The 9938-nt window shown below is 41.9% G+C and overlaps 1 protein-coding gene across 3 annotated transcripts; it reads left to right on the top strand.

The window, feature by feature from the left end:
• The first annotated feature begins 307 nt into the window (after positions 1–307).
• LOC108479181 (uncharacterized) lies at positions 308–9701 on the top strand. Of its 3 annotated transcripts, XM_017781630.2 has the most exons (8): positions 308–422; positions 637–5849; positions 5976–6208; positions 6283–6427; positions 6968–7169; positions 7251–7580; positions 7669–8354; positions 8713–9701. In XM_017781630.2, exons 2-8 carry the CDS (start codon positions 738–740, stop codon positions 9352–9354), a joined length of 7350 nt encoding a protein of 2449 aa, XP_017637119.1. In that variant the 5' UTR covers positions 308–422; positions 637–737; the 3' UTR covers positions 9355–9701. The 3 variants fall into 3 exon arrangements, with proteins under 3 accessions (XP_017637119.1, XP_017637120.1, XP_017637118.1); XM_017781631.2 differs by lacking the exon at positions 308–422 and having other exon boundaries at positions 439–5849; positions 8773–9701; XM_017781629.2 differs by lacking the exon at positions 308–422 and having other exon boundaries at positions 439–5849.
• Positions 9702–9938: the final 237 nt, after the last annotated feature.

Below are 9938 nucleotides of genomic sequence, written 5' to 3'. Positions count from 1 at the left end.
TATTTTTATTTTAATAAAACTAACAAAAATATGTATATGATGAGATTTAAACGTGTGCCAATTAAATTAGAAAACTCTTAAATTTACCATTAAACTAAATTATTATTTTAATATTTTTATATATTTTTTAATATTATAGTGCATTTAGTGCTTTTATCCGATATATTTATATGTTTAAATTTTCTTTTACTTATAATTTAATTTATTTTATTTTAATATGGTACATATTTTTTATATTATTATGATTAATTAGTTTTAAATAATATGTTTGGTTGTTTATTGAATGTTTATTCTAAACATATGTTTTGGTATTAATTATATTTATATCGATTTGCCATCTCTCCATTCCCAACTCTTCTCTCGCTATCCGGTTTTGGAGTGCGCACGTTAGCATCTTCCTTCTCTAACCTACACACCTGGAGGTAAGTCCTTATCCTACGCTTCATTTTTCTCCCTTGTTTCCTTTTAAAAAATAAAAGTAAAATATAGAAATTAGCATACAAAACCGAAACCCTAATTAGAAACTAGAATAAAATTCTGGAGCCAGTTCCCCCCTTCTCATTTCGTTGTTACAGTGAGATTGATCTGTTCTTTTATTCTTGTTTATATTGTGTTTCTTATAATTATTTTAATCAGGGAATATTAAGGGAGGGAAAATCTAGGGTTAGGACTTTGATACTTTGGCGGGGATCATCGGCATCCGTCAAACGGGTTAACAGCTCGGGTCGGACCCTCCCATGGCAAATTCCGGTGGCGGGAATAAGTTCGTTTCAGTGAATCTGAACAAGTATTATGGCCAACAATCATCTAAACAGCATTACCATTCACATCATTCGGGTTCCTATGGGTCAAATCGGGCACGTACCGGTGCTGGCAATGGAGGAATGGTGGTTCTTTCACGTCCTCGTAGCTCCCAAAAGAGTGGGTCCAAGTTATCTGTTCCACCCCCCTTGAATTTACCATCATTGCGAAAGGAACATGAGCGATTTGATTCTTTGGGACCCGGTGGTGTGCCCGCCAATGGAGGCGCTTCCGTGAGTGGGCCAAGGCCTGGTTCGTCCGGAATGGGATGGGCCAAACCCGGTTCAGTTGCTTGGCAGGAGAAAGAAGGGTTGGTTGGTGGTGATGATCATGTGAATGACGGGGTTGATCGTTTGAATGCTGATGATGGGATGACTAAGGTAAGTAGTGGTGTTTATATGCCGCCTCCTGTTAGGTCAGGGTCAACTTCCTCCACATCTGCTTCAGCGATAGGTTGTCTGCCTTTGGATAAAGCTACAGTTTTGAAGAGAGAGGAATTTCCTTCATTGCAAGCAGCATTACCTGTTGTATCAGGGGCTGAAAAGAAACAGACAGATGGTTTGAATCAGAAGCAGAAGCAATTGGCGATGGCAGGTCAGGAGTTGTCTGATAAGCATGGGGACGGATCGCGATCAAATTCAGTTACTGATATGCTTCCTCAATTGCGGTCGGGGAGAATTGCCGTTGACAGTGAATTGAGTGAGAAAGGTGGAGAAGCTCGTCGTACAAGTGGTTCTCGTTTATTAGAACAAGGCAGGAAGCAGGATGAGTACTTCCCGGGGCCGCTTCCTTTGGTTCGATTGAATCCAAGATCTGATTGGGCTGATGATGAGCGTGATACAGGTCATGTTTCGGACCACAGGAAGGATCAGGGTTACTCGAAAACTGAAGCGCACTGGGATAGAGATTTCGATATGCCAAGGGCTGGTGTACTTCCACATAAACCAGCTCACGGTCTTTTTGACAGGAGGGGACTGCGTGACAATGATACTGGAAGAACACTTTCCAGTGAAGTCGCTAAATTGGACCCCTACAGCATCGATGCAAGACTACCAAGTAGAGAAGTGCGGGAAGGAAATGCATGGAGAGCATCTTCTCCTCTTCCTAAAGATGGAATTGGGACTCAAGAGATTGCCAGAGACAGAAATAGTGTTGGCACAAGGCCTTCAAGTATGAACAGAGAAAAGGAAAATAAGTACACTTTGTCTTTCCGGGACAATGCTCAGGGTGATAATGGAAGGAGGGATTTGGGTTATGGAAATGGAGGAAGACAAGCGTGGAGCAACTCCGCAGATTCTTTTAGTAGTAGAGGGTCAGAGAGGAGTACAAGGGAGCGTTATGGCAAGGAACAGTACAATAGACACAAAGGCGATGCTTTCCAGAACAGTTCTTTATCAAAACCATCTTTTCCTTTGGGTGGGAAAGCACTTCCTCTTAATGATCCTATACTAAATTTCAGTAGAGACAAACGGCCTTTTTCCAAGAACGAAAAATCTTATCTAGAAGACCCTTTGGTTAAGGACTTTGGGGCCACGAGATTTAATGGATGGGATCCTTTTTCTGCAAACCTTGTTGGGGTCGTTAAGAAGAAGAAAGATACCGCTAAACAAACTGATTTTCATGACCCTGTCAGGGAATCATTTGAGGCTGAACTTGAGAGAGTGCAGAAAATGCAGGAACAGGAGAGGCAGCGAATTATTGAGGAACAGGAGAGAGCACTGGAGCTAGCTCGTAGAGAAGAAGAGGAGAGACAGCGGTTGGCAAGGGAACAAGAAGAGCAGCAGAGAAGGTTAGAAGAAGAGGCCAGGGAAGCTGCATGGAGAGCTGAACAAGAGAGGTTAGATGCTTTGCGAAGGGCAGAAGAACAGAGAATAGCCAGAGAAGAGGAAAAACACAGGATAGTTATGGAGGAGGAAAGAAGAAAACACGCTGCTAAACAAAAACTCTTAGAGTTGGAAGAAAGGATTGCCAAGAGGCAGGCTGAAGCAGTGAAGGGTGTCAATGCAGATGAGAAAATACCAGGGATGGCAAAAGAAACAGAGGGATCAAAAGCAACAGGTGTGAGTGATTGGGAAGATGGTGAAAGGATGGTGGAAAGAATCACAACTTCAGCTTCTTCTGATTCTTCTGGTCTAAATAGATCCTTTGAGATGGCTTCTAGGCCTAGCTTGTCTTATGCTGCTGCTTCTTTTTCAGATAGAGATAAGCCCTTTAATTCATGGAAGAGAGATGTATTTGAGTACGGAAACAACTCTGCCTTTACTGGGCAGGAGATAGAGAATGGACACCATAGCCCCAGGCAAGATGCATCTACAGTGAGTAGACCATTTCCCAGGAAAGAGTTTCAGGGAGCATCTCCTTACATGTCATCCAGGCCTCACTTTAGAGCAGGGGTTCCTGAACCCAGTTTAGATAATTTTGGTCAGCCAAAAGGTCAGAGGTGGAATGGGTCTGGGGCTGGGGGTGATCATTATGGTAGAAATGCTGAGATTGGATCTGAATATCATGAGAATCTTGCTGATAATTATGGTGATGTGACATGGGGGCAGCATTCTCGTGGTAATATTTATCCGCCTTACCATGAAAGATTCTATCACAACCCTGAGGATGATGGGCTTTATTCCTTTGGGAGGTCACGATATTCTGTGAGGCAACCTCGTGTTTTACCTCCTCCATCTATGCCCTCAATGCAGAAATCTTCATATAGAGGTGAGAATGAGCATCCTGGTCCATCAACATTCCTAGAAAATGAGGTACAGTACAATCAGGCAACAAGACGTGGATCTAGCATGGAGATCATTTATGATGGTGGTCAGCAAGATGATCTTGGACAGCAAGGAATTATAGATACTCAGCCTGATAATACTGATTATGAGGTTCAGAAATTGGATAGCAATGCAGCAAGGTGCGATTCACAGTCATCTCTGTCTGTTTCAAGCCCCCCTGTTTCGCCTGTTCATCTTTCTCATGATGACTTGGATGAGTCTGGAGGTTCTGCAATGTTATCAGTTGAAGAGAATAAGGAGGTTGACTTGTCAAGGCCGGAAATCAAACCCCTTGTGTTACAGTCTGAAGCTGGGAAAGAGAATGTGCGGACTGCATCAAGTTCTATTTCGGCCGGTGATGATGAGGAATGGACTGTTGATAACAATGAACTGTTGCAGGAGCAAGAAGAATATGATGAGGATGGAGATGGATATCTGGAAGAAGATGAAGTGCATGAAGGAGATGATGGTAATATGGACCTGACTCGAGAGTTAGATGAGTTGCATCTAGAGGATAATGAGTCCCCTGATATGATGGACAACTTGGTCTTAGGCTTCAATGATGGGGTTGAGGTTGGCATGCCAAATGATGAATTTGAAAGTTCACAGAAGGACTCTGCATATGTGATACCACAGATTTCTATTGGCTCTCTTGAAGAAAAGATATCTTTGGATGATATGCATAGTGATAGAAAAATCCTTCAGTCCATGGATGCTCCTTGTCCAGAGGGTTTAGATAGTTCTTCTAGAATCCTTCAAGAAACCGAAAAGGGAGTGCAGGATCTGACTATTCAGCCTAATACCTCTTCTCAAGCATCAACAGCATCTCAGCTGATTGATCATGCGGATGCTACTAGTAGTACTGGTGTATCGACAGAGCATAATCTCCCCTATTCTGTCAACATGGCTTCCCATTCATCTTCTGGTCAGATTAGCATGCCTACCTCTACTTCTTTTACTAACCACACCGAAGTACCTGTTAAGCTCCAATTTGGGCTGTTTTCAGGCCCTTCTTTAATACCCTCTCCAGTTCCAGCCATACAGATTGGCTCCATACAGATGCCTCTTCATCTGCATCCTCAGGTTGGCCCCCCATCTGTCACGCAAATGCACCCATCACAACCTCCTCTCTTTCAGTTTGGTCAGTTAAGGTATACATCTCCGATTTCCCAGGAATTGCTTCCTTTAGCTCCTCAGTCTGTGTCTTCTGTCCAGCAAAATGTTCCAGTCAACTTCTCCCTGAACCCAAACCGACACCCTGGAGCTCCTCTGCCTGTTCTGCCCAGTCAAGATACTTCTGGGTTTGATATGATGAAATGTGAAGTTTCATCTCCTTTGGATGATAACCAATCTGGTCTTCTGAGGTCCTTGGATTTATTGCATGACAACATGTTGAATGAGGAAAGTTCCACACAAGCTGGAGAAAGCAGAAAAAGTGTTCTGACACAGCATGGTACCGTTGAGATTTCAAATATTGGTGATAATGCAACTAGATTCGAGTCAGGTTTATCTTCTGAAAACCAGGTGCACCAGAATTCAGTTCATAGAAACTTCAAAGCATTGTCTAGTAAACAATCAGAAGGTGAACTTCAAACTGTTCTGACATCATCTCACGCAGTTTCAAAAGAGGAAGATTTAAGTGGACCAAGGGGCCAAACTTATAATAATAGGGGAAAAAAGTATGTCTTTACAGCTAAAGGTTCTAACTCAAGATCAGGTTTTCTTGCTTCGGGATCCTCTCGCAAAGACTCTACTGGATACCTAAGGAGGCCTCGATGCACTCGAACAGAGTTTAGAATTAGGGAAAATTCTGGTAAGAGGCAGCCTTCTGGAATCATTTCTTCAAACCACACAAATCAAGTAGGTTTGGATGAAAATTCTGGTGCCAATGGAAGGGGTACTGGATTTTCCGTAACTAATAGGATGAGGAAAATTGTGGTGGGTAAGTCAAAACAGACAACTGAATCTGAATGCTCAAGCTCAGCTCTAGGCAGTTCCCAGGAGATGGAAACAGGAAACAGGAATGAGGAGAGATTGGGAAAAGGTTCATTGATGAGGAGTCAGAATATCACATACTCTGAGAAAGGTAATCTTAAGAGGAATATCAAGGAAGATGTGGATGCTCCTTTGCAAAGTGGCATAGTGCGTGTTTATGAGCAACCTGGAATAGAAGCAGCCAGCGATGAAGATGATTTCATTGAGGTCAGATCAAAGAGGCAAGTGCTGAATGACCGGCGCGAGCAGAGAGAAAAAGAAATCAAAGCTAAGTCTCGGATTGCAAAGGTTGTAATACTTTGAACTTTTAACTTTTTTCTTCACTTTACTATAACATGTTTTTTCCCTTTGTTTTTACTGGTCCAATGCAATAAGACTTAAGTTGCTTAACATCATTCATTTATTTTTTGACAGCCACCACGTAAACCTCGTTCAATCCCACAAAGCTCAAATAGAAATTCTGCTTCAGCTAATGGAGTAATGAACAATGTTCGCGCTGATTTTGTCACCTCCGAGGGACATAATCTGGCAAATACTGAACTATCAGCAGGATTTGGTTTAAATACAGTATCCCAACCTTTGGCTCCAATTGGTACTCCTGCCAGTAAAATTGATGCACAGGCTGATATAAGAACGCAGGCAGTGAAGTATACATCTCTCCTAAAAATAACTGATATACAAAATATGCATACAGATTGCTGACTCTGCTGATTTTCTACAGGTCACTCCAGCCAAACTCTGTTCAAACCACTTCCGGTGGGGGACCAAGCCTGGTATCAGGTTTGATGTTTGAGAGCAAGAATAAGATTTTTGACAATGTTCAGGCATCTTTTGGTTCGTGGGGTAATTCATGCATTAATCAGAAGGTATGCATAACTGCATTTACCGACATATTAACTATTTGTTCTAGTTTAACGTTGCCATCTGTCTAGTAAATCTGTAAGACTTATGGGGTTGTAGTGCTTACAAATTTTGCTTTTTTGTGCATCTTCTCAAGTTTTTTATTTTATCTTACAACGCAGTTTTCTCTTGAGTTTATATCTTTACTTTGGAATCAGATTGATTTACATCCATAAACACAGTCAGCTCTTACTTCTATTGGTTGCTTTCTTTCTTAAATTTTCTTCTACATCTTTAGCTTCAGACTGAGTTCAGTCTGTGTGGTGCTCTGATTTATCTTTTTATACATGTATTTGCACACCTTCATGCATGTTTGTATGTGCATTTTGTACTATTATATTGTGTTTCCAGGGTGCTTATAGGCATATTTGATGGGTTCATTTATCTTTCCTTTTAGCCCGAGTGTATTCTAAACTATTGTGCTTGTAGATGTTGATACTCAATTCTTCTAATATATTGGACCATAAATCTGTGGAAGTCTGAAACCGATTTGGTTGAATCTGTAGGTGATGACATTGACACAGACCCAACTTGATGATGCTATGAAGCCTGTTCAGTTCGATACTTGTCCTCCCATTAGAGATCGCAATAGCTCAGTTACCAACCCCAGCATGCCGCCACCATCATCCATACTTTTGAAGGACAAGTCATTTTCTAATGCTACAAGTCCAATAAATTCTTTGCTAGCTGGGGAGAAAATACAATTTGGTTGGTGTATCTACTAATGTTATATAGACTCAATAGAATTATTGTTGCCCTGTATCTGAAGGATATCATCACTTTATACAGGAGCAGTTACATCTCCTACAGTTATTCCTCCTAGCAGCCGTGCTGTTTCACATGGGATCGGCCCCCCAGGTTCATCTCGATCAGAAATTCAAATCCCTTGCAATCTTTCTGCAGCCAAGAAAGATTGCGCCCTTTTCTTCGAAAAAGAGGAACATGCAAATGAATCTTGTGTCCAGATGGAAGACTGTGAAGCTGAAGCAGCTGCTTCAGCTGTTGCTGTTGCTGCCATAAGTAGTGATGAGATTGTAGGGAATGGAATGAGTACTTGCATCGTGTCAGCTTCAGATAATAAAGGTTTTGGAGGTGCAGACATTGATGTTATTAATACAGGTAAGATCTGCCATCACTGTAGGAGTCATGTATGTTTTTGCTTGTGTGGATGTTTACCCGTATTGCCTTTTTCTCATCTGTCTTGCAGGTGATGGTGGTCAGCGGTTAGCAAGTCAATCAAAGGCTGAACTGTCTCTCAGTGTTTCTCTTCCTGCAGATCTTTCTGTTGAGAACCCACCAATTTCTTTATGGCCTCGATTAGCCAGTCCACAGAGTTCTTCAAGCCAGATGATTTCTCATTTTCCTGGAGGCCCTCCTTCGCACTTCCCCTTCTATGACATTCCCATGATGGGGGGTCCAGTTTTTGCCTTTGGACCTCATGAGGAATCTTCATCTACCCAATCACTGTCCCAGAAGAATAGCACACCTGCTTCAGGTCCCTTAGGGACCTGGCAACAATGCCATTCCAGAGTAGATTCATTCTATGGTCCTCCAACAGGATTCACCGGCCATTTTATCACCCCACCTGGAGGTATCCCCGGGGTTCAAGGTCCACCACATATGGTTGTGTACAACCATTTTGCTCCAGTTGGGCAGTTTGGACTAAGTTTCATGGGTACAACCTACATCCCATCTGGAAAACAACCTGACTGGAAGCACAACCCCCCTTCCTCTGCAATTGGTGAAGGTGATGTGAACAATTTGAATATGACAGCATCACAGGGGAATTCTAGCAACATACCTGCTCAAATGCAGCATCTTCCCCCTGGCCCTGGGTCACCTCTTCTGCCCGTTGCATCCCCGCTCGCTATGTTTGATGTTTCTCCTTTCCAGGTAAAAATCAGAGCAAATCTAAAGCTATTAAATTTCCAGCATCTATAATAACCAGGGTGGTCTTTTCCATTTTCTGTTTTGGAGTGGTTATCCTTCTCTACCAAATAAATTTGTTTACTCGAAAGTGAGTGGTCTAAATGGATGGTATTAGATGTAGTTGTCAATGTTATTGCTGGGTTTGATGAGTAGGTGCACTTTTATTGCTTGATTTTTTATTTATTTATTTTTTTTGGGGGGGGGGGGGTTTACTGTTGACAAATTTACCATCACCCCCATGCACTCTTTTGTATCTCCCTTTTTCCCTTTCCTGTTTTCCTTCTGATCTAAATAATGCATATCTTGAAACTTTTTCCTTCAGTCGACCCCTGACATGTCTGTCCAAGCTCGTTGGTCTCATGTTCCGGCTTCACCTATGCAGTCTTTTGCACCGTCAATGCTATTGCAGCAACAGGCAGACGGTGTACTACATTCTCAGTTTAGCCATGGGCCTCCTGTTGACCAGTCATTGAGTAGCAATAGGTTCTCAGACTCCCGAACATCAGCATCCTCTGACAGCTCTAGGAAATTTCCTGTGGCAACAGATGCAACAATAACCCAGTTGCCCGATGAACTAGGGTTGGTGGAACCATCGAGCTCCACCATCCCTGCTGCTTCTGCACAACATGATACTAAAAGCCCGTCCCTCACTAAAGTTGCTGATGCTGGCAAGAATGATGGTATTAGTAGTAGGCAGAGCACAAATACTGCTCTTAAGGCTGTTCAGTCTTCTTCCCAGCAGAAGAATATAGCTTCTCCTCAGCATTATGGTAACTCTTCCTGGTATAATCATCAGAGAGGAAATGCGGTCTCACAAAAGAATGGAGCGGGTGAATGGACCCAACGTAGAACAGGTTTCCAAGGAAGGAACCAATCCATGGGTGGAGACAAGAACTTCCCCACTTCAAAGATGAAGCAGATTTATGTGGCTAAACAGACCAATAATGGTTCGTCATCTTCGTGATGATAGGAAAATAAAGCTTCTCATTTCCTTAACCATACAGTTTTTTTTTTTTTGGTAGCATCGCTTGGATTAGTATGGGAATGGAACTTTATATCCGCTGGTATTTTTGATTGAAGTTTGCTGCAATAGTGATGGTGAATAGCAGTTTTGTCATAGGTTTTTGATTTGTCGATGTAGGAAGAAATGGGTGTTTTTGGGGGTAGAAGACGCGATGTAGTGTTTAGTTTGAAGGAGCTGGTGATGGTTGTGGGTTCACACGTTGCCGTTGCCCATCACTATCATGTACCAATTTGGTAAGACGCATAAAGTCTTGGGGTTTGATCATCATTTATTAAAAGCTCTCTATACATGACGCATCCACTTACTTTTTTTCCCCATCCAGTAATGAATTATATGGGCTTTGGGTTTCCCTAATATTTAGTTTGGACGGTAAATTTACTGTTAAATGCTTCTCATATAACCTCTAATAATACAACTTATTACCAAATTTGTAATATTCATCTAATTATGCAATTACACATTTTTACAAAAATTTTATGATGTTATCTAGGTGGAATGGTTGTTTACCTTATCTTTTAATCATA

Source organism: Gossypium arboreum, chromosome 12, assembly GCF_025698485.1.
Source record: "Gossypium arboreum isolate Shixiya-1 chromosome 12, ASM2569848v2, whole genome shotgun sequence".
NCBI classification, from domain to species: domain Eukaryota; kingdom Viridiplantae; phylum Streptophyta; class Magnoliopsida; order Malvales; family Malvaceae; genus Gossypium; species Gossypium arboreum.
This window is presented reverse-complemented; position numbering and strand designations above follow the sequence as displayed.

What these genes read in the sequence shown, in the direction of transcription:
- LOC108479181 (XM_017781630.2), top strand. Translation starts at nt 738, where the DNA reads ATGGCAAATTCCGGTGGCGGGAATAAGTTCGTTTCAGTGAATCTGAAC. An exon ending in ATAAGAACGCAGGCAGTGAA is followed by an intron (nt 6,209 to 6,282) that starts GTATACATCTCT and finishes GATTTTCTACAG; the next exon opens with GTCACTCCAGCCAAACTCTG. An exon ending in TTGATGTTTCTCCTTTCCAG is followed by an intron (nt 8,355 to 8,712) that starts GTAAAAATCAGA and finishes TTTTTCCTTCAG; the next exon opens with TCGACCCCTGACATGTCTGT.